We start from the raw sequence: 23599 nt of genomic DNA on the forward strand, positions 1-23599 counted from the left end.
CCCCAGGCCTCCCACCTCTGAATCCTATCATCACCCTGAGGACTTAGTCCAAAGGGAGAATCGATATGGGACCCAAAAAAGCAGGCGAGAGAGAGCCAGGAACAGAAGGCGAAGGTCAGAGGCTGGCCCATGCTGTGTTCCCAGAGGCACCTATGACGTGGACCCCGTGGGTTAAAAACCAGTGCGTCAGTCACCCACTTTTAGATATCAGGGGGACTCTGGATTCCCGGGTCCTTTTGAATACACTAACCTGGCCACCTAGACCTGCGTCCAGGATGCTGAGGCTGGGTGCGCCCTGTAGCTGAGCTCTCGCCCCTGTCTCCACCACTGCCTAGTGATCCCCACCCCAAGTTCACGGCCGTCCTCGCCATCCTCCCACCATTCTCCCTCCTCCCTCGGGCTGCTCATTTCAAATGACCCGCCTGGCCCCTGCAGACATCTGCATTTGCAGCCCCAGCCTCAGTGGCCTGGGACTTTGTTGCTTCTGTCCCTGCCACTTGCCTGTCCCCTGCCCTGGTCCTACTCTGCTTCCTCTGCAGCCTCCCTGAGGACAGGGAAGGCACTTGCTGTCCTTTGAAAACTCCGGGCCCCTCCCCGGGCAGCCTTAGCCCAGGCTCTGGCCCCTGCCGGGCTGGTCTTCCTTGGCTTCTTGTAGCTACTGATTTTAGTCCCCCTACTGGTATCTTTTTAATTACCTGCCACAACAAACGACCACACTCAGTGTCTTAAGCAACACAAGTTTATTCTTGTGTCCTTCCGTGGCCATGGGTCTGACGTGGGTCTCGGCAGATGAAATCAAGGTGTCTGCAGGACTGCAGTCCTCGCTGACCTCTCTTCTCTTGCCAGCTGTCAGCTGAGGGCCGTTCCTCGGCTTCGAGAGGCCACCCACATCTTGACGCGTGGCCCCCTTCCTCCCTCTTCAAAGTCTAGGCTCTCACCCTTTGAATTTCTCCCTCTTTTTCTCCCCTCTCATCTCTCTGACCCAGTCGGGAAAGGCTTTCTGCTTTCTCTTTAGGACTCGTGGCTTTAAATAATCCAAAATAACATTTCCATCACAAGGTTTATATCCTCAATCGCACGGACTGAGTCCCTCTTGCCAAGTGAAGCTGGGGGTTCAGAGGCTCCAAGGGACGGGGCCTTGCGCCTTTGTGGAGGGGTGGGGCATGGTGTCATCGATCTCCCCACCCGTTTGTCCCTCCATTCGTTCTATTAATACCTTAGAGACCCAAATCAAGTCTCACATTTTCTAAAAAGCTCTGCTTAACCATTTCTCTCCTAAATCCCTGTGCTGTGTGGCATTGAGAGTGTCACTTATCTTTCTGTTTCTCGTCCCCGGGGGTGGAGGGGTGGACTGATGAACTTCAAACAGCCGCCCCGAGAAGCCCTGATCTTGTAGCATTTACCAATCTACGTTTTAAATATTCCCAGGGGATTGATTTCAAGTGCCCATGTGATGTTCCCCGAGTGGAGTTGGGCTGAGCCAGCCTCACTCCACGGCCTGCGCGCAGAACCGGGAAACTACTGCCCGATCCAAGTATCACTGGTGGATTAATAATCTCCCCAAATCTGAAAACCTCCTGACAGCTCTCCATTACCATCTCCCACATCAATGTTCCAGACACCTCTGGAAGCACATCTAAACCCAAAATGAGCTTAGCCTCCAGAAAATAGATGGTTTCTTTCTAGCAAATACTCGAGGCGGGTGCATAACGGGTTCTATTGTGATTTCTTCAGGTGCCTGCCAGGAGGCATCCAGTGGAGAATGTCAGCTTTGGAAAGAACACAAAGTACACAAATGCGCTTCACCTGCACTGTGTGTGCTCCCTGGGGCTGGGGAAGGTCCTTCTTTTAGGCAGCTGTGAGAAGAGAAGCAGCCGCCACTGGGTGCTGGCCACCTGGGAGGCCCGTGCCAAGACCCTCACGCCTGTGACCAGTTAGATTGGCCTGTTATCCCAGAGGGTTGAACAACCAGTCCCAGGTCATTGTACTAGAAAGTGGAGGCCCTCAAGACCCAAGCTCCAAACATCCCAGCCCCGTTGTTCCTGCCCTTGACCTCCAGGCCAGGAGATGGGCTCGCTGCAAAGATCTGGGTGGAGCCAGACCCACGGAGCATGAGCAATCGAGGGAGGCCTCGCCCTCTGAGAATCAGTTCCCCTTGACCAGAGCTCCCTCTATTTACTGGCTATTGCTGCCCCTTCTGTTGACTTAGCGCTAGGGACAGAGGTCAACGCTGACCATCTGAATAGACTCAGACCTGATTGGGGGACCCACCATCTCAGGGGCTGCTATGGCTTCCCACGCCCCTTTCTCCTTCCTTTCCCCCTTGAGATCTCACGTAGCCCTAAGGTGAATGCATTTCATTCAGCGGACAATTATTGAGCACCTACTGTGTGCCACATGTTAGAGATTCAAAAATGAGATTAACAGAGTCTTAGACCCCACTTGTCCCCAGGGGTGGCACATCAGGCCTGAGCCATAAAGATGAAGATGCCACAGGAGACCTCAGGACACGGAGCTGACTCTGACTCCTAGGGGGAGAGCCTCAAGCCAAGTTCTCAAAGAGGAAGAGCAGAGCTGCCCAAGCCCCACAAGTGGAGGGGACTCTGTCTGGGGAACCAGGAGGGGGAACAAATGAAGGCCCCGGGGCTTGGGGGTGGGAAATGGCAGTGAGGAACAAGCGGGTGGGGACAGGGAAAGCCAAAGCCACCAGGGGCCCGATTAGCATGGCCTCTCATGTTCATGAATGGGGCTGGACTTTGTCCCAAAGGCAATGAGACAGTGTGGGCAAGTTTTAAGCAGAGAGTGACACCCCAGGGTGGTGTGTCTCCTGGCTCATCCGGCACAGCGAAGGCTGGGTTTGTGGGTCAGGCTGGGACTGGGGGCTACTGCACCGTCCAGGCAAGGGTGCCCAGGGCCTGCGCCACAGGCTTGGAGGGAGGGTGGGGCTGAGAGGGCCCAGGTGAGAGCCTTCAGCAGGTGCACAGCAGGTGAGCTGCTAGCACAGGACCCCTGCGGGGATGCCTGCCTGGGGCTCAGCTGGTCCCTGGGAGCTGGAAGATTCAGCAGGTCAGGGGGCAAAGTGACTCCAGAGGACAGGAACGACTCAAGGCCAAAGCCACCTGTCACTGGGCCAGCTGATAAGCCCCGGCCACACAAACACCTGTAGAAGGGGCTGCTGGGCACAGGGCATGGTGACAACACACAGGTCCGTACGCAGCAGTTCAGGGAGCTGGATGATCAGCAGCGGCAAGGAAATAGCAAAGCCTTCTGTCTCGGGAGGCTGCGCCGCCCTGAATGTCCACTCTAGGCCTCAGGCCGCCAGCCTTTCTGATTCTTTTATCTTTTTAGGCCACGTCAAAGGTGCCTCTCTCACACTTGAATCAACCCTCTGGCTGAGTATTGCTCACATCGTCAATAAAGTGTCTTTCTAACATCCCTTATGCTAATGAGCTGAGCCCTTGGTGCAACCTCAGAGCAGGACAGGAGGCCCGGCCATAGACAACCTGGAAGCAGACCACCTGGCGAACACTCCAGAGCTCCTCTGTGCTGCATGGCTCCAAGCACCTTGACCTTTGCCCATCTTAACCCAGGCAGTGGCACCCCTTATAAGGTGGAGACCAACATCATCCCCATGTCACAGGTGAGGGAACTGAGGTCCAGAGGACCATAGGTGAGGTCTGTCCTCTCATCTCCAGCCAGTCTCAAACCCTGTGCTGGGCATGCAAGAAGCATATGTTGGTGGCAGGGGACAATCACCCAAGTGTCAGCTGGCTTTCCGGAGCCCCCAGAGGCTGGGGTGTGGCTAAGGATGGGTCAGCCAAGAGCTGTCCTGTCCTGACTGATGGCACCCATCTTCTTCCTGGGCTTCCTCCAATTCCCATGCACCCTGTGAGGCTGGTAGTCGACCTTGGCAAGGACCCGGGTTTGCAGGTATCTGTGGATTTGCCTGTTTGGGCTTTTCTACATAGAGACAGTCTCTATGCATCTTTGGATGCCCTGGTACCCAGCACACAATGACTTCTAGAACAAGGGAACGGTTGGATGATTCAGTGAGAGGAGTCTCACAGTTCTGTGTGTGTGTGTGTGGGGGGGTGTTGCTCTTTCTCCACTGTTGTCTAACTTCTTTCATATAAATTTTATTGATTATCATGCCAATTTGGAGAAAGATATATAGTCTCCATAAGGTATTAGGAATAAAACAAGCACTGGAATAGAAAGAGAGGAAAAATAGATTAAAACAAATCAAGTATTTACTCTGTGTGGGGCACATTTGCACATATCATCCCATTAATCCACACAAAACTTAGGTAAGATAGACTCAGAGAGGTTAAGCAACTTGCCCAAGATCGCTCAGCAAGTAAATGGCATTTCTTTGGGTTCTAATGCCAACCCAGGCTCTTGCTAGCACAGCGCAGAGGTAGTATGCAAATGTGCTTAGGGAAGGTGGCCATGCCTGGCAGTGTGTAGAACTACATTTTAGAGAGGCCCTCAGAGGTCTCCCTTCCCTAGAAGCAAAAGGGCTTTTGAAAATATCACAGCATCCTGTATTCAGAAAGCCGACAAGTCTAGACAGAAAGAGACGCCCAAATCTCAAGATCCCTTCTGTTTCAGGTATTCTATTACGTGGGGTGGGGGCAGGTGCTTTCCAACATGCAAAACGTATGCAGAATTTTATTCAAAAATGTTTAATAAATCAAAGACGCACTTAGAACAAGAAGCATCACACAGCCCAGGTGATGGCTGTTTGTGAGGCTGGAGATCCAAGGAGGCAGACTGTGTTTCCGCAGAACTGATTGATGGGATGGGAGAAATAGGGGGAAATGTGTTCTCCCTGCCATAGACAACCACTGAACAGAGGAAATTAAAATGCCGGAGTGAAGATTGAAGCCCCACTGAAAGATTAAAGAAAAGAAGCAAGAACAAATGGGCAGATTAGTCATTGTGTGAAGATTGCTAAGGTGTTCAGCTCACATTGGGCTGGGTCGCACTTGGGGTTGGCAGGGTGTGTGGTGTCAATAGTTTTTCTGACTTTCCAAATCTCCTGCATCGAAAAATTCAGAATGACCAACGGCAGGAGCCAGGGCCCACGTGATAAGAAGAGTCACTTTGAGTCCTGAATCCGTAGCTTGGCTGTGAGCCCCTGCCAGTGGAGGGGATCTGTCCCTGATCCAATATGGCTGCCCACGGTGCTCTCTTTCATCCATCCACCCATCCACCCACCCATGCACCCATCCACCCATCCAATAAATATTTATTGCTGCTTACTCGATACAAGGCCCTAAGCAAGGGATGAGGATTCAGCAATGACTATGACAGACACGGTTCCGTCCTTATGGAGAACAGTGCATGGGTGATAGAGTCACAAAATGAACCTGGAGAAATAAACAGAGGTCAGATCCAACAGGGTCTCAGTAGGAATTTGGGTTTTGTTCAAAGTGCACAGGGAAGACAAAGAGTTTTAAGCAGGTGGGTGACGTAATATGGTGAGTGCTACTGGATCTTGGAGAATGGACTCAACAGGAGGCAGGGGGCCAGGCCGGAGATGGGTAGCAAGCGTGGAAGGTGCTGGAAGGATCTGAGCTGCATTCTGGAGATGGAAACCTGTCCGTGATTTGAACTGGGGGAGGAGGAGGAAAGGAAGAGATTAATGACGATTTCCAAGTTTCCCACTTGAAAAGACATGTGTGCCATTTTCTAAGATGGAGAGATGTCACAGAGGTTATTCATTCCTTCTGTCCTCCAGCAGGTGTTGCTTGAGCACCTACTGTGTGCTGGAGGAGCACCTACTGTGTGCTGGAGACACACCACCTGTGAGGAAGAGAGTAGGGATCATGGCTCGTCCAGACTCCGGGCTGCCAGCAGAGGGGCACCCTTCCGCTGGCCATGCTGAATAGCCATATGGCTCAAATGAGATCTTCACTGTCTCTGTGGGATGCCACATCCTGTTTACCCAACTCCAATCCATGCTCAGCAGCTTGGAAAAAAAAAATTCAAAATTGACCTGGGATTGATCATGAGGGGAAAAAAAACTTCATTTTTCCTGTGAAATGGACGTATGTCTGATGTCAATGGTGCCCAATGGTCCGGTTTCTCCATTTCCTTTGGCCAGCAAGGAGCACGGCTCTATCCTAAATCTCAGGTTCTCACTGCCTAGGGTTCATGTCTTCCATAATGGCCTCCTAGTTCTCTCTCGATATTGATTAGTCAACTAAACATCTGCCGTCGTCTGCCCTGTGGACCAGCCTGGCCGTGTTCGTGCTTCAGCCGTCTGTGATGAGCCCATGGACGGCTGGAGATGTTTGCTCAAGGCCTGGCCGAGTCATTCAGGCTCCTGAGTTGGCACTTGACCTGCCGGATGCAGAACCAACATCCGGCTCAGGGGTGGGGCGGGAGCTGCGCTGCTCCAGGGGTGGCCCTCTTCCCAGCCACCCTTTTATTCAGCTGCCAGGTGGGGTAAGGTCATGGCCCTCAGCTGAGCTCCTCTCTACCTGTTGCCCTTAGAGAGCTGCCCACTGTCACGGGCCTGCCGTGAGGGTAGCCCATGTCCAGTGAAGAGGCCATCCCAGGACAGAGGCCCAGCCCTCTGGGCTCAGGGCATCCCAGCTCCGGAACTTTCCACAGGATGGACTCTGTCCTGACTTCCCAGCAACCCGACTCCTCCTCTGCTCAGGGCCGCCCGCCTGCCTCCTGGGGGAGGACTGATGGGAAGAGGCCACATCCTCCCGCACACCACCGAGCAGCTCTGTCCGTTTCCCAGGAAACCCAACCTAGGACAATAGTGGCTGCGTTGCTGGAAGGACGTGATTGCTTTAATAAACACTAGCCACTTGCCACCCACCCGACAGGGAACAGTAAGGAGGAGGAGGAGGAGATGGCATTGTGGGGACAAGGGGCCGTCCTTGCTGTTAGATGTGTTTTCTTCAATAAGAACCCAGGTGGCCTTGCCCTAACAGGGGAGCCCACGCAGGAGAGTCAGAAGGCCTTGGCTTCAGTCAGAAGACTCCAAATCCTGGCGGTGCTTCAAGCTATGTGACCATGGACAAGTTATTTAACCTCTCTGAGCTTCACTTTAATTTAAAAAATGGGCCAAATTGCCTTGCACAGTCGTTATGAAGAGAGATGTGAGCTCAGGATTACAGGGGTGCCTGAATCCCAGAAGCTGCCCAATAAATTCTGGCTTCCTTCATAGGCCGGGGCAGGCTGGTGCCCTCCAGGTCAGAGGATGGGCTGTGCCACACCAGGTCTCCAGCGCAGGTGGACACACTGACCTGGCTGGGGGCCTGGGCAGAGTGGGAGGGGTCACACACACACACACACACACACACACACACACCTGTGCCAGGCTGACAAGGTCTTTCCACTGCTCCATTCTCCCCAGGGGCCCTCAGAACAATGGGAAAGAGCAGGGACATTTTCCTGCACACTGTCTTCTCTGATCAGAGGTGGCTTTAGGAATTTTCCAGCAGACCATCCACATGACCCAGTGAGGCTCCTTTTAGGGAGATAACTGCACGTGGCTTTACCAGCTAGAGCCCTGCTAGGCACAGAGTAGGTACTCAATAAACACAGAATGAATGACTAAATGCTCTTTGGTCCCCCACCCTACACAGACTCTAGCGAGGCCTAGAGGGAAGGGGGGCATGTTTCCTGGGTACACTCTCTGAAGTGGCGCTATCACATCAGTCCAGAGCCCTGAAGAGGCCATCCCAGTACAAAGGCCCAGCCCCCTTGGCTCAGGGCATCCCAGTTCCAGAACTTTCCATGGGATGGACTCTGTTGTGACTTGTCCAGTACCCCATCAAGTCACGCAATGCTCTGCTGCATCCAGGTGCCATTCTGTAATAGTAGGTAGGGGTCTGTAAACTGCNTTTTTTTCACTTTAAGACAGGGTCTCACTAAGTTGCTTAGGGCCTCACCAAGTTGCTGAGGGTGGCCTTGAACTTATGATTCTCCTGCCTCAGCCTCCTGAGCTGCTGGGATCACATGCGTGCACCACTGTGTCCATCTGTAATTATAGTTTTAATGGACATAATCATGCCTATTTGTAAAAGTATGTCCTGTGTCTGCTTTTGTGGTACCATGGCAAGATGTGCAAAGTTGCAACAGAAATTGTATTTACTCTCTGGGACTTTTAGGAAAAATTGGCTGATCCTGGTTCTAAAGAAGCCAAATAAGACAAGAATCCTTGCCAAGAAGGTGATCGTTCCTTTCCCTGTTTGCAGACTAGACCCACTGGGCACCCTTTCCTCCCTGTGGGGGCTCTGCAAGCCCAAGCCATAGAAAGCCCTCAGTGATGTCAAAGCCAGTGAATCTGCAAACCTCTGCTCCCCGCCAGCAGCTGCGTGAAGCACCCTGATCCTCTCATGCACGCCTGTCAATAATACCACAGGGCAGGAACTCTATCAGCCCACTTTACAGTTGAGGAAACCGAGGCTCAGAGTGGGAAAATGACCCAAAGTAGGTGCTCAATAAACGCATACAGAATGAATGACTAAATGCTCTTTAGCAGGGATATGGCGGGATGGGAACTCAAGCCCGGGTCTGTTTTGAGTCTGGGCTGCTGGCCTTGGGCACCCCTTTCTGCTGCCTGCCCCCACACAGAAGGAAGAAGACTGACTTAAAGTCAGACACGACACACATTCTTTCAGGCCCAGCAAGGGGTTGCTGTTAGAACAATCCCCAGCCCAGTGCATCAAAAGGTGGGTCTCTGGCCAGGGTACCATGAGGACGCCATTCCTGAGGGTGGAGAATAAGCCCACTAGAAAGCCAGGCTGCACAGGAGCTCTGTTCAGCAGTGTGTAACCCGACACGTGGGAAACGGCACCCAGAGCACCCAGGGAACAGAGGATGGGCAACCGTCGAAACCCCCCAGGGAGGAGCAGACAGGCTCTGAGTTTGCATTTAAGCCCAAGAGACCCCCGTAGGTCTGTTCCATCTCCCCAGATAAAGACATATTGCCTGACAAGCCACCCCCTCTGTCCTTCTGGATCAGAAGGATTAAGTATCCTTTAGAGAATTCTCTCCTTTAGGACCAAGAATAGGAGTTGATTCAATTTCACATTGTCAGGATGACAAAACTTTAGGGAAATAAGAGACAACGGGCGGGGGGGGGTGTGCTTGGAGCCACTAAAAAAGAACAAAATCGTTCCCTTTGTGCTTGAAATAAAGGGAGATTACATGTCAGGAAATTAATCCAGATCACAAAGCTGAACAGCCAACCTGCCCGGGCCACTTCCTGTGGACACAGGAAGAAAAGCCTCTGACCTGTTTTCTGGGAGTCTCTCCCCTGAGCCAGAGGCCACTAGTACATGAGGTGATGGGGGGAAAGAGACACCTGGTCACACGAGGGGTTCAGTGGCAAGGCTCACCCGAACATGGCCACAAATGGGTTTTCACTGCCTGCCATGCAGGAGCCGTGAGAGCCGGGGAAGCAGCCAGGACCTCTGTGCGGGCCCTGACCTCTCCTCTGTGAGCAGATGAGCACCAGCATCCTCAGCCACGGGAACCACCCTGGGCCCTCACCATCCCTGTCTGCGGAAACCTTCCACCGCCAGGATTTCCGACCCACACCTGGCTCTTTTCTCTTTCATAGTTATCAGTAGCTGAAACTAACTAGTTTACTCTTTCAGCCAGAACTTGTGCTCCTCAGAATGAAGTTCACGTTGGCTCCCTACAGCCCTCTGTTCCAATGCCCAGCTCACAGTAGCCCCTCAGCGGGTATTTGAGAATCTTAACATCTTATTCACCAATAAGTGGAAGGATGCTCAAAATTTTTATAAAGGCTTTTTTTTTTTATGTCCTGTTTTCACATTCGTTGGCTATGTGGTCGAAGGCATCCTGGTTAAAAAATGTCCAGCTGTCACTTTAATAAAGTGGTTTTGTTCATTTCATCCAACATAGGTTTATTCAGCCTCTGATCAAGTGCTGGGCAAGTACTTGGTGTCTAAGGTGGGAATCCAATGCCTGATCTCACAAGCTTTCCGTCTGATGCGGACAGTGTGCGAACAAATATCAATGAAGTAGCACCAGCAATGCATCATCACAACAGTGATCAATGCTGGAGGGAAAACACAGGCGTAGTTTCTGAGGAAGTAATGTTTGAGCTACTACCTAAAAGATGCATGAAGTAGGTGAGTTGACGAAATTGAATTTCTCAGGAATGAATAAGGGCAGAGTTAGGGTTGGGGTAAGGATTAGGGAAAGGTTAGGATAAGTTACTGAAGAACTTTCTAGAAAAAGGGACCAGCATGTACATGTGTTATAGGGGTCAGGTGGATGTTGATCAGAAGGGAGTCCATGGCTGCCTAAGATAGGGCGGAGACAAGAGAACAGGAGAAAAAAACGAACTGAGGGTTATTTAGGCAGTAAAGTGGCCTACTTGGTCCTTCAAGACCCACTTGGTTGCTGGGACATTGACTTTGGCTTTCTTCTGGGCTGGGACGTGAGGGGTCCTCACAGCTCGCAACCTGATTTCCCAAGGTGGGAGCAGCCACCGAGCAGACTGTGTGCATGTGGCAGAGGGGATTGACAGAAGTGAAAGGGGCAGGCACAGGTGAGACGTGGTTCAGAAGTGGGCAGCATTTCAGAACCCGAATTTAGAACTCAGGTCTAGAGAATTCCTGGAGCCTCTGTATAGATTACTGTGGGCAGTCAGGAGTTTCTAGGAGCTCAAGATCACACCTATTAAGGAGATCAATTGTGTCCACATGAACCCATGATTAATAGGGAATCGCTTCTTTATATAGGCCTACCTGCAACCTTGTCTAAACAAGGAACAATTGTCCCCGAACCGGAGCACCATGTTTTATCCTCTCCTCTTCATCAAAGAATGACTCCAATGAAAGGGGGGAAATAATTAAAAAGCAAAAACCTTACATAATGAGATTTAAAAGAAAACTTTTAAAGCCAACAAGCGACTGTGGGCAACACTTCAAAGGACCCAGAATCAATGTTTGTCAATAGCAGTTTTGCAGCTTTTAATTTATCTTTCATGAATATAAAGTGTGATGTTATTAGGAGCCCATCCAGGCCTTAATTCTGTTTGAGATTTGAAGAATCAGAAATCTATCAACCTTCTCCCCCAGTCAGCAATGGAAGCCACCTTGGCATGGCCTCTCCTGGTCTGGAGTCTATTCATCCTGTGGCTGAGATGCATAGATACAACTTCAGCTCTCTGCACTGAACCCTCAAGTGCACCCAGGAGCTAGGGGGCTCTTTATCTCAGCCCCTTTCTTTGGAGACTTTTCTTCCCAGAAGAGAAACTACCCCATGACTCAGCCCAGCCCCAAAGTTACCATTTGTTTAATCAAGATAGTTGGTTTGCAAAACATTAAACAGTATTTGATGCCTAGTTAATAATTTGCATCCTCTTCATTTGTTCCTGAATCCTTGGGGACTGACATTTTTCCCCCCTCGAGGCAAAGACAACCAAAGAAACTGCATCAAGAGCCAAGCCCAGGCCTTCAACTGCCAGGATGTCGCCCAGGAGGCCTGCCTTCCATGTTCTGCTGTTAACTGTTCTTGTGGGAAAGTCAGCCGTCGGGGTAAGTGTCCTTTTCGAAGGTCTACAGTCAAGGGATCCTGAGGTTATTGGGAAGACGAAACCAGTTGTGCAGGGAGTGAGGACAGACGTTAGTTGGGAAAGGCAAACATTGCCAAATTGAGTATGTCCTGAGTCTGAGAGGCCTTGGCACGGGCTGCTAGTCCAGGGTGACATGCGTCTGACTTGAGCCCCCTGGGAGCAGAGCCTCCGTGAAGCATTCCCACAAAGGAGCAGGGGGAAGAAAATCCGCTAAGGCACCGGTTGTTATCTGGCATGGATCTCGGAGGCCCTGCTGAGAGGCCACCGAGAGCCAGAGACTCTCTCCCCGGAACAGTCTGCTAATGTGCTGGTGATGACACACCCAAGTTTCCTGCCTTTAGGAGCCATCACTGGGATTGGCCCTAGAGAGGAATCCTGCTGGCTGCAATGGTCCTGGCAAAGGATTTGCTTAGATGGGTTAGATTTGGGGAGAGGCTCCGTGGTGGGTACTTTTTCTCCTTTTTCTCCATGACCACAGTGGCTGGGGCAGAGAGGATGACCAGGGGCCAGAGGGAAGTTGAAGAGCGTCAGGCAGGGAAGTCCCATCAGAGGGTCTTGGACTGGGGACTCAGAACCTTTGGGATGAGATGAGAGGTGGAGATGTTGGCCCCTGCCTGCCGTGTGCTGTTGTGGTCCCAGGGTCAGCTGGATCTCTGCAGGCAAGGGCAAGGGAGCCTTCAACAGAGGTGGACCTCCTGGAAGTTCCCTGCAGGACGTGGGCTGAGGCATGAGTGTGGCTCTGGGTCCAGGGGTGAATCTCAGCTTGGCCCCTCTGTGGGTAAGGAATGTGGGGCCAGGAACACCATCTCTCTGAGTCTCAATGTTCTCGCCTGAGAACCAAGTGCTAATCTCTCACAGATTTGGGGAAGGTCACAATTAAATGAGGTCATAGATGAGACTTTCAATAAATGTGAGCTCTTTTTTTACTTAAAATTTCCAGAATGAACACAGCTTCCCTATAAAAATCAGAGAACATTCTCCTCTACTGGGGAGCGGGTGGAAGAGAGTGGGCAAAGGGTAAGAACTGAAGTAACAGCTGGAACCTCTGTATCTTATTAAGTACCTTTGCAGCTGACGTCCCATTTCATTCCAAAGAGTGCTTCCTGAAGGAAGCAGATTAAATTACAGGATTTCTCATTAGCATGTTTTTTAGACAACAGATTTGCCTCCTCCTCAGTAAACTCTGCTCAGACACCTCTCTTAGCCACATAGTCAGCTGCCAAGTGACTTTGGTTTCTTTTCAAATTATGACCCAAGCATGAGCAGTGGCTGCAATTACAGATTGCTATCAGCCCCTCTGCATCATTTGATTGCTTGTTGCCAGTCTGGGCCCAACACATGGCAGAAATCCCACAGGTCTACAGAAAGATGGTGGAAATTATCAGAGGCTCCTGAGAGGCCTAGAGAAAGTACCAGTCGGAAGGAATTAAGCCTAAAGTTTGCAGGCAAGGAGAAGGGCTGATGCAGTCTGTTTGAAGTTCACAGAAAGGATAATGGTCCCGAAAAAAATCCCTTTTTTGCAAGCCCCAGTGAATTTTTAGGGTTAGCGATGAAATTATAAGTCAATAATGGATAAAAGAGAAAATATGAGAGATAGCCTTCGGGCAATGAGCTTAGTCAATTCCAAAGAGAGGACTCAGGCTTTGGAATGTTTTCTTACCCAGATGTGTGTCAGACAGGTGGTCGAGAAGGCGGCTCAAATTCCACAGGCCAGTGCATGGGCATCCAGAGGAAAGTGGCCAAGGCACTCAGATGCTTTGGAGAGTTTGGGGCATCACTGGGGGACAGAAGCCACAGAGCCAGATGGGCTGGGTGGCCTCTCCCACTCTTGTAGTTAAAAATAATAACCAACTTTATCCTGGAAAGAGGAGTCCTGAGTGCTAGGGCTGAGGTTTCTGCAGATTAGTTCATTTCCCACAAGAATCTTAAGTAGTAGGTATCGTCCTTGGTCTCATTTTACAGATACGGAGCAGGATGACTTGGCTCCAAGTCACAGAGCTGGGAAGTGGAAGAGCTGAGCTTTAGATGACAGGCCTTGGGCCCTGGCTAAGCGTGAGACCTCTTTGGTCCTCATCACAGGATGACAATCCACTCTATAGGTACCGAGGCTCTTAGAACACGGCCCATTGCTGGGTGGAGGGTAATGGGTTCCATATGCTGCTGAAATTCTGAAGCAAGGCATTCGCAGGATCTGTGATTGCTGTCCACTGGGAAGACCTTTGGGCACTCTCCTGTGAATTGGGTCACATGGTGAACATGCTGTTAACTGCTCTTTGGGATCGTCTTTAGCTTGGATTTTAACTTCAATATCTGCTCATCAAAGAGCTATAGGTCAAGTGTCATTGCTGTGAACTCTGGGACACCCTTCCCAGGCCTTCCTGATCTGGTCTAGATTGGTTTTTCCAGAATTATCAGTTTTGAGCACCTAAACCCAGCATAGATGAGTGCGTGAGCCCTGCTCTCGGGTTAGAAATAAGTCCTGTGATGCTCAACTACTTTGCCAACCAGGACTGGGACACAGGCCTGTCCAACTCCTCATCCATCATGGGAGGCCCACTTGATTGTAAGAATGATGGGGACTGTCCAGAAACCTCATTCTACTATAGTTCTTGGGGTCATTTAGGGCACACTGGGCTGGCTGCAATGGGATTTGTCCTCTTGCAGGATCAGAAGCAAGAGAACAGTGCTCGTGGGCCTGTCCTGTTTATCTCAGTCCAGTCCCAGAGAGAAGCAGAGACAATGGCATTTTCTGTCCCTGACAAAGGGGTCTTCAAATTAAAATGCCTGCTTGCTCACATTTCTGGGCTTTTTAAATCCCGGAACTCTAGAATCTTCCCAGGTAGAGAGCTGCAGAAACGGCTACATCAGCCAAGGGTTGTGACTTGGCCACCCGGAGTCCATTCTGCTCACAGTCCAGGTTTTATTTGGCAGGTAGAAGGTCAGCCTGCTGAGTGCTCTAGTTTTCTTTTAGTTGCCAGGCAGCATTGGAAAATCAGAACATTTCTTAACGGACACAGATCTCTGAGTGTTTTGAAAATGAGACATTCTGGAGACACTGGACTCACATTCATACACTGCACCATGAAGGGAGGAGCAAGCGTTCTGAAGCACGAGTCTCCAGGTCCTGTGGTCCCTCCACTCTCTGTGCCCTTCCCACAGATGTGCGTGATCTGCCTGGTTCTGTCACGAGAGAGAGAGAGAGAGAATGAGAAAACATGCTTGTCTGGTTATTGCTCAGAGATGCTGTGGATGTCAAAGCATTGGAGCCAGACTGGGATGGCCAAGCAGCCAGGCCCAGCATCTGATTGATTCAAGCTCCCAAATCTTCATGGGCTGCAGGAACAAAATAAGGCCTTTGATGGGCAGATGTGAGCCAAAGTCTCAGCTCCCCAGAATGCCCATCTCGTTCAGAACCTAGAAGAGGCAGAAGAGGTGGCCCTTTCTCTTGGATTCCACGTACTCTTCCCAAAAAGAGAAGGATTGAATTTCACCGCAACTTCTCCTACATCTTTTTAAAAAACTGATCCGAAGCACGAGTCCAGCTCATTAGCTTTGGCAGTGTACACTGGTATTTAGGGAAATCAGGTCGCAGGAAATCACATGTGTGTATAGGCACAGACACATTTACATTCTGAATTCATTAGGGTTTCCTAAATGCAAAAGCAATTTTGCTGCCACAGAGAAACAGCATGGCAGAATACTCGGCAGCCGGGATTTTAAATAAAACATTGCTTTTTCTTCATAATTAATATAATAAGGTTTCCTGGCTTAGGGCTTGGCAAAGATCCCAGGGAAAATAGTGGGGGGAGGGAGCCGGTGTGATGTGCCTGTGACCTGACAAACAAGTTCCAGGAAGACTTTGCACTGAGTGAGCGCTCCTCAATCTGCCCCTCCCCCGGGGTGCACTCAGCAATTTGCAAAAAATAATACAAATCATCATCGACATCAATGGCTAACAATGGTATCAATAACAGCAGCAATCAATTTTAAGTCTTTATCCTATGCTAAATACTGTGTGTTTTATGTTTATTATCAGACTGAGGCTTTCCAACAAGTCCAGGAGGTAGGGATTAGTGTCCCTCTCCTCTCACAGATAAGAAACCGCGCCACAGAGAAGTTCAATAATCCATTCAAGATGGCGCCCTGGCAGGTTACAGATAAACCCATCTGCCCAATGCCAGTGCTCTTAACCACTGTGGCATGGATCCTCTCACCGGACCCTGCCAAGGACTGTGGGACTGTTCAATGTGGAACCACGGGTGTCAGACGGGGCAGTGGCCTCAGACTCCTGCTTACAGCAGGAGATCAAGTTGATCCCACCTGAAGGCTCCTCAGGGGTCCTGAAGCTTTCTTTACCTCTGACCCTGGAAGGATCAAGTCTTGCCAGTTAACCAACCAGTTAGGTCAGTGTTTGTCATGAATGAATCCCATCTTGAAAATTTTTACCACAGCCCCAACTAGTTTCCCATACTTTTGTTAAACAGACTCCCCTTTTCTCCATCTATACTGACTTACTTTTTAAAGGACAGTGTCTTTACCATTAATGGAGAACCAAACAAAACACAGGGACGTGCTGAATTCTAGCTGGCTGTCCTCAGGCTAGAGCCCTGCCCTGAAGCCTGCTTCTCCTTGTCGGAGAGCAGATCAGCCAGGGATGGAGGATGGAGACGCACCAGCCACCCGAGTCTCTCCCTGAGGTGGACCTGGGATGGTTGACGGTAACTTGAGACTTGTTCAGACTGCATTTCAGTGTCATTTCATACCCTGGCCAGGCACCACCTAAATCAACTCAGGGACCAGCAACGGGTCACCTGCTACAGAGTGGAAGACAGCTTTGGTGGTGGAGCTGGTGTCCAGCAGTGGGCACTTACTTTGCTGAAGCCCTGGGTGGTTTGCTGAAGTTACCTGGCCAAGCAGGTTAATGTGAGGGCTCCTGTCCGTGGAGGACCCAGACTTGGCCTACTCTTTGTTTTATCTTCTCATTGGTGCATTATCACATCCAGAAATGAGGGCTCATTTTTCTCCAGTCTCCACCCTGGAAGGGCTCACTCCCTCACTTTTAGCCCCACCTCTTCCTATTTGACCCAAGTCCCTGGGATGGCCCATTTGTACAGATATTTCTCACCTAGTGCCCACCTGAAGAGGGATCCCTTGCAAGTCCTGTACTTGCCCTGAGAAACAAAATGCTCTCAAATAAGAACCTCAGAGTGGGTAAGGGAATTCTTATTTTTATAATCGAGGAAACTGAGGCGTGGACTGATTCAACAGCTGCACGGGAACAAAGATAACCCTCCGTCTCCTTGGATCACTTGGTGGGATCCAAGTGTGGCCGAGGGTGGAATGGGCTGCACTGGTGGTAAATGCCCAGGGTCTGTGCTGTTACCAAGCTCTCTCCACAATCCCTAGGCACCTGAGGTTGGAGAACCAGTGTCTTTAAATAGCAATTTCCCAGGTCCCCAGATGGGACACTCTTTTCCTCCCTGCCCCTGCCCATCCCTGATGCTGCTGCGGCCCAGCACCCAGGTACCTGGGTACAGCTCTGAGGCAGGCACAGAGACTGGTGTCCGAACCAGGGGCCAGGGCTCCAGTCTCTCCCCACCTGCCAACCCACTCAAGTCCCCACTCGAGCCACGGACCCGCGTCTTCTTCCGTGGTATCCAAACCTTCCACCAAAGTCTTTCCCTCCAAACTTCCCTCCTGCCCTGAGCCCCAGAAGTAAAGATGGACACAAAGCCACAGTGGACCTGCCAACCCCAGGACAGCTCTGAGCACCTGTGAGCTCAAGTGAGAAGGGTGAGAGTCCTTGGGCATAAAAAGGACAGGCCAGCACCACCTTATTATTGTCACAATGGCTGTATTTCTTAAAAATAAAAAAATTAATACTTTCTATGTTATTGGTTTCCATGTTGGTGGGGAGATGAAGACATTGGAACCCTTCGTTCATTTTTGGTGGGATCATAAAACACATCTGCCCTGGAAAACAGTGAGGTGATTCCTGGAAAAATTAAACATGGAACTACAACAAAACCCAGTGGCTCCCTGTCCAGATGGACACCCAGAGGGATTGAAAGCAGAGACACTAACAGATCACTGTACATCAATGCTCACAGCAGCCTAATAGCCAAAATGTGTGGAGAACCCAAGTGTCCATCAGTGAATGAATGCATAAACAAAATGTGACAGAGATAGATAGATAGACAGACAGACAGGCAGGCAGGACAATGAAACACTATTCAGCCATTAAAAGGAAAGAAAGTTTGATATATGCTACAACATGGACAGACCTTGAAAATATTATGCATATGAAATAAAACCAGTCCCTGAAGAAAAATGTTGCAGGGTTCCTCTTATATGAGGCACTTAGGAGAGGCAAGTTCAGAGAGACAGAAGAAGGAGGTTATCAGGGGATGCAGGAAGGGAAGAAGGGGGCGTTATTGCTTAATGGGTGAAAGTCATGTTGGGGAAAAGAAAAACGTTTTGCACATAGAGAGTGGTGATGGATACATTGTGAATGCAGTTAGTGCCAAAGACACCACCCTTAAAAGTGGTTAAGGTTATATATAATGATACATATATTTTGCCACAATTTAATGGATCAAAGGGTCTGTGGGTTGGCTTAACTGTTCTTTTTCATGATGTGGCTAAGGTTTGAGCAGAAGCAGAGAAGGAGGGTGGTATGGGGACAGCACTTGGGCTAGTGACCTGGACACTCTCAACTGCCTCCTGTCACCTCCACCATTTACTTTGGCCCCAAGCTCTGCATCTAGCAGTGGGGACTGGACCTACTGAACTGTGTGCACATGTCCCTGTCACACACACCCCCCCCCCGTCCAGCAGCTGCAGACCCACTTGGCCACAGTGCTAAGTTCTCTCCTGCCGGGCTGCCCTTGGGAGTAATGTCATCCTTCCCTGGTGGTCGGTGACATCTGCTCCACCAGGTACCTGGTAGAACATCCAAGAAGGAAGAGATGGCTGAGATTAGGGCTCCAGCCTCTCACCTACTGGGAGAAAGATTTCTCTGCTGTAGGCCCTATCTAGGCCTTAGGCCCCCCTCTGCCTGTCCATTGCCTGAGAACATTTCCACCGACTCCATGTGATAGCTGGAACACAGCAACTCAGCCTTTCAGCCTCAGCCTTTCGGTCTTGTCTTCCAGAAGGTGTGGAATTCTGAAAGGCAGAGCGAGAACCTAGTTAAAATCACGACTAGATTAAAATGATCACTAGATCAGACAAAATAGATTAGAGCATCCCAAGAAAATTATGCTGTAAATTTTACACTAGACCTTGAGACAAGCTTGCTGGTGGCTTGGGGAGTTTAATGTTGCCAAGGGCCTGCTCCTGACCTCTGGAAGGTCAGAGTCCTGAGCTGTGGAGCCACTGAGAAAGTCCAAGTGTGGAGCCGAGGGACCCTCGGCTGGATCCATTGCAGAACACCACCTTCCGTGTGTGAGCAGCAGCCGAGTCCAGCCACCTAGGAGGAGCTGGTCAGTTGGGACACGTGGAGTTTCAGCCCCATGGAAACTAGGAATGGAGGTGGTTGGAGAAGTGGACAGTGTCTTGTGTGCCTTCCCATCAGGGTGGAGAGTTGATTGAGATGTGTACGCCACAGGGGACCAGCTGGGTTCACTTTTGTGCTTTCTCCCGGGACCAAATGGCCTTTTATGTGGTCTGCCAGGCCTGAGCCACTGCAGATGGACCTGTTATAAATATAAAGCTTTCCAAGAACAGGATCCTGGTATTTTAACCTAGCTCAGCATCTGCCCCTCTTAGGGTTCTGTCTCCTTCTCCTCCACCCTTTCATGACAGTGTCTGCAGCCTGGGTTCCCTCGGCCCTCCCAGCAGGGACAAGTAAGAGCAAGGGCACCCATGTAAGGCTGACTCTCTGAACCCAGCTCCAGCATTACTAGCTGAGTTATTTGTGGCAACTTAACCTCTGCAAATCTCAGTTTTCTCACCTCTAAAATGGGCATACTTATTGTACCTAAGTTATCCAGTATTATGTGAGACAAACTAGACAAAATGTATTGCACCCATTTAGCACAGTCTTTGGCTCATGGTTAGCTCTACATAATTGTGAACTGAGATCCTTCTTCTGGTCTCTTCTACTTCTTAGTTATCACAACCCTCACGGCCTCTTCCTCCTCCTCTCCTCCTCTTCTTCTTCCTCCTCCTCCTCCTCCATCAATCTTCCTCTATGGATTTGCAAGTCCAAGAGTAAGAGTTCTTCTACATTTTGCTGTCCCTGTGGGAAACGGAGCAGACTCATGGGACAAAAGGAGCAGGTTCTGTGTCCGTCATTCTGCTTGCAGGCCTGTCCTGGTCAGTTTCAGGAGTGTGGCCCTGAAACTGTGTGTTCCCAGCTCTGAGGGCCCCCTACAGTATACCCAGATCCGCAGCCTGGGTTTCCGGCTCCCACGTCCCATCGCAGCCTCTCTGTGGGTGGACACAGTGAGTCACAGAGTGACTTGCCTCTGCTGCAAAAGTGGGCAGCGGCAGTCAGCCTCCTGAGAGGTCAGCTCTGCGCAGGAAGTCCAGCTGCCTCCTAACCTGGTTACTGCCGAGAGCTGCCTTGGAAGGGCGTGCCTGCCACCTGCTGGCCGAGGGCAGCACGACACCTGGGTGTCCCTTCGGATCTGTTTAGAGCCAAGATTCACGCTCTGGCTCAGGCCCAGGTCCTGAAGACCCTTCCCTGGTGGGGTCCAAGAAAGGGTGTCCCCACAGTCCTCTCTCCTGTCCCGCACACTTCTCAGGGCTGATGGTAGCCAGGCACGGGCCACCCTCCTCAGTTCAGAGAGGAGAGTTCCTGCGGTACCTCCTGAGGAGAGGGCAGCCCTGTCCTCTGGACAAGTTCAATGGAGGGCAGGTGGAGCAGGGTACAGCGACCAGGGCCAAGCACCAACCAGTGGCTGCAGTGAGGCGAGGCAAGGTTGGAGGAGGAGTGACGTCTGTCCCCAGGGCCCCCATGCCCCATGCTGACACCCAGAGCGTCCTCAGGTGCTCCCTGTACCTGACCCACTCCCTAGGCAAGACTCCCAGCCCAGCCCCCCAACAAAACACCTGCCCCCGCCTCACTGGTGTAGAAAATGGGGCAGAGGTACAGGCCCAGACCTCACAGGACCGCCCCTCTTTGCTTTTCTCCTTCTTTGGCATTCCTTTCTCCTCCCTCAATTTTTATTTTGTGAGTTTTCAAACCTACAGAAAAATGGAAATAATAACAACACAGTGGACATCCTTCACCCTCCGAGATCAATTGTTAACATTTTGCCACTTTCATGCTCCCTTCTCCTGTGTGTGTGTGTGTGTGTGTGTGTGTGTTTTCTTTTGTTTGCTAGATCATTTGCAGATAGAGAGCAGACACCACCCTAAATACTTGAGCAGGCACATCTTAGAATAAGCATTTTCCTATGAATTTATGGCAACGTTGTCCATCCCCAAGAAATTCGACACTATATGGTAATACCATGTAAATATTTAAACTACCCAGTTGTCTCAGTCATGACCTTTGTGGTGGTGCTTCTCTTAAATTCAGGATCCAATCAAAGGACCACACACTGAATTTAGTTGCCAAGTCTCTTGAAACAAAGGACAGTCCTCCATTGTTTTCTCTCCTTTGAGGCTGACTCTGGAGGAGCGGAGGCTCACCCTTCTGTAGAATGCCCCGGGGTTTGGATCTCCACTGGGACCTGTGTGTTCCCTGAGGGTGGATTCAAGAGGCGCCTGTTTTTCCACATTGCTCTCTGTACTGCACATCAGGAGGTGTTCCCTGTCTCTTCTTATCTTCCTTTCTAATTCGTCCTCTTCCTACTTCCCAAAGATGTTTAAGGAAACCAACAGCAAAACAGAAAATTAAAACTTCAGCTGAAGGTGGAGGAGGCAAAGCTATTGAGCTGCCTGCATCCCCTGGGTCCTGGGAGGGAGCACCCGGAGCTCAGCTTTCCTGCAGCCAGGACCCGAGGGCAAGTCTGCCCAGGGATAAAGCTCTCATTTTCTAATCAGAGGTCAGCGGACTTTGTCTGTAAAGTGCCTGTAGTGTTTTTTTCTGAGCTACGCTTTCTCTGTCACAAATATTCTGCCCGTGTTGGCACAAAAGTAGTCATTAAAAAAAAAATGGGAGCTGGGGTTGTGGCTCAGTGGCAGAGTGCTCGCCTAGAATGTGTGAGGCACTGAGTTTGATCCTCAGCACCGCGTATCAACAAATAAAATAAAGGTCCATTGACAACTAAAAAAAATATATTTAAAAAAAGGAAAAATGGTCATGGGACTATTTTCCAATAAAACTTTATTTATAAAGCCCAACTGTGGGACACTGCCCCAGGGCCTTAGTGTGAGGCTCCCTGTTTGAAGGGAAAGAACCTATTCCAGTTATGGGGTGAGTTCAGGTTTCTTCTTCTGGTTAAGAACTGCATTCTAAAGGGAACTGTTTATATCACTCATCAGCAAAACCTTCTGAGGAATGCCACGGGCCAGGCACATGCTAGACATTGAGTGATGCGCCCGTGACAAGATGAAGATCTCCATAGAATCTAATCTCAGAGGCAGAGGACAGGCAAAAGTGAACAAGTATAAAATGAGGCTGTAATGAGGACCACGATGGGGATAAACAGGTGTAGTAACAGAAAAACAAAAATAGAGTGAGGGATGTCCTACTGATTGATAGGGTGTTTGGGGAAGGCCTTCTTAAGAGGATGGCATTTAAATTGAGACCTGGTAGACTGTGGGGAAGGAGGTCCAGGTAGTGAAGACAGCCAGTCCAAAGGCCCTGAGGTGGAAGGAACTTGGCTTGTGCCATTTAGAAGCTGGGTGTGGCTGGTGCTTAGTAAAGGGCAGGGGGAGGAAGGAGTATGGGAAGAGGTTGGAGGTCCAGGTGGGTGCTCGTAATTTATTCCAAGAACAACGGAAATGTCTGGTGAGTTTTAAGCATTTGCCCACCCCCAATCCCCAAAGGCTGTCACTCGGACTTGAGCCTAAATTCAGACCTCGTCACAGCTCTGTGACCTGAGTCTGCCTTTCTTCCTCAAAGGCCTCCCATGGGGTTGTTAGAACATAAGGGGCAACCAGGCAGATAATCACTTCAACTGGCCGGAACGTCAGGACCTGGGCTCTGTGGGCCCACAGGTGTGTGCAGGCAACACGAGTCTCTGCTGAGGAGGAAAAGGGGCATCTACAAGTAGACCCCACCGCACTCAGAAGGCGCCCAGTGCTCCTGTGTCCTGGATCTGGTCCTCTCTGGCTTCCGGAAGCCCAGGGAGCGCCCCGCTGCCTGGCCTGGCCTGGTCCAACGTGCTGTGTCTGTTGCTTTGTTTTTCAGTTCTCCTTGATGCCTTTCCTCGATGACCTGGACCCAGGTGAGTGTGCTGACCACCCTGTGGCTTCCCACCCTCCTAGTGATTCCGAGCTGGAGGAAGGGCAGGTGTTACGGGGCTCTCGGGTCCAGCTGGTTCAGAGGGGTCACAGACCCCTTAGGGAATTTTTCCAGGAACATTCCCCTCACTCAGGGCTTTGCACAACTTCAAGTTGCCCTGGGACACCTCGGATGGCCAGTCTGAGAAGCTCAAGGGGAAAGCTCCCTCATCTTACAGACAAAGAGACCGAGACCCAGAGAGGGAGGCAAACTTCTCCTTGTCCCACAGCCCGTTGGCGGCTGAAGTGACATACAAAGGCTAAGCCAGGGTGTGCCTGAGCGATGGCCGGCTTCAGGAGGGCGGACCCACTCGACCCCTCTGGTGGGGAGCCAGGACCCCGTTTCCTCTACCCGGTCCCCACAGCCACACTAACCCCCTCCAGTCATCCTCCTGTGGTCGCTGGCTCTGGGTGCCTGTCTCCCTTGATTCTAAGAGTCCTGAGGAGGAACCTTGGATCATGGCTGCCTCTGTCCAGAGGCTGACACTCCCATGATAGGGACTGGCACCCCCTGAGGACGGGAACCAGACACAGAGGCCACGGTCATGTCTGAACTTTGGATCAAGGGCTGATTTGGAGCAAGGCGAACAGTAGCCAGGTCAGAAGCAGCTCAGTGGT

The 23599-nt window shown here is 50.8% G+C and overlaps 1 protein-coding gene across 2 annotated transcripts in view; it reads left to right on the plus strand.

Annotated features, from left to right (window-relative positions):
* The first annotated feature begins 11378 nt into the window (after positions 1-11378).
* Habp2 (hyaluronan binding protein 2) overlaps positions 11379-23599 on the plus strand; it is a 33798-nt gene continuing 21577 nt past the window's right edge. For both annotated transcript variants that reach the window (XM_015494814.2, XM_015494815.2), the window contains exons 1-2: positions 11379-11543; positions 22890-22926. In XM_015494814.2, the coding sequence (XP_015350300.1) occupies positions 11475-11543; positions 22890-22926 (106 nt within the window). In that variant the 5' untranslated portion in view covers positions 11379-11474. The remainder of the gene's footprint in view (positions 11544-22889; positions 22927-23599) is intronic.

The sequence above is a fragment of the Marmota marmota genome, unplaced genomic scaffold, assembly GCF_001458135.2.
Source record: "Marmota marmota marmota unplaced genomic scaffold, marMar, whole genome shotgun sequence".
Taxonomy (NCBI): domain Eukaryota; kingdom Metazoa; phylum Chordata; class Mammalia; order Rodentia; family Sciuridae; genus Marmota; species Marmota marmota.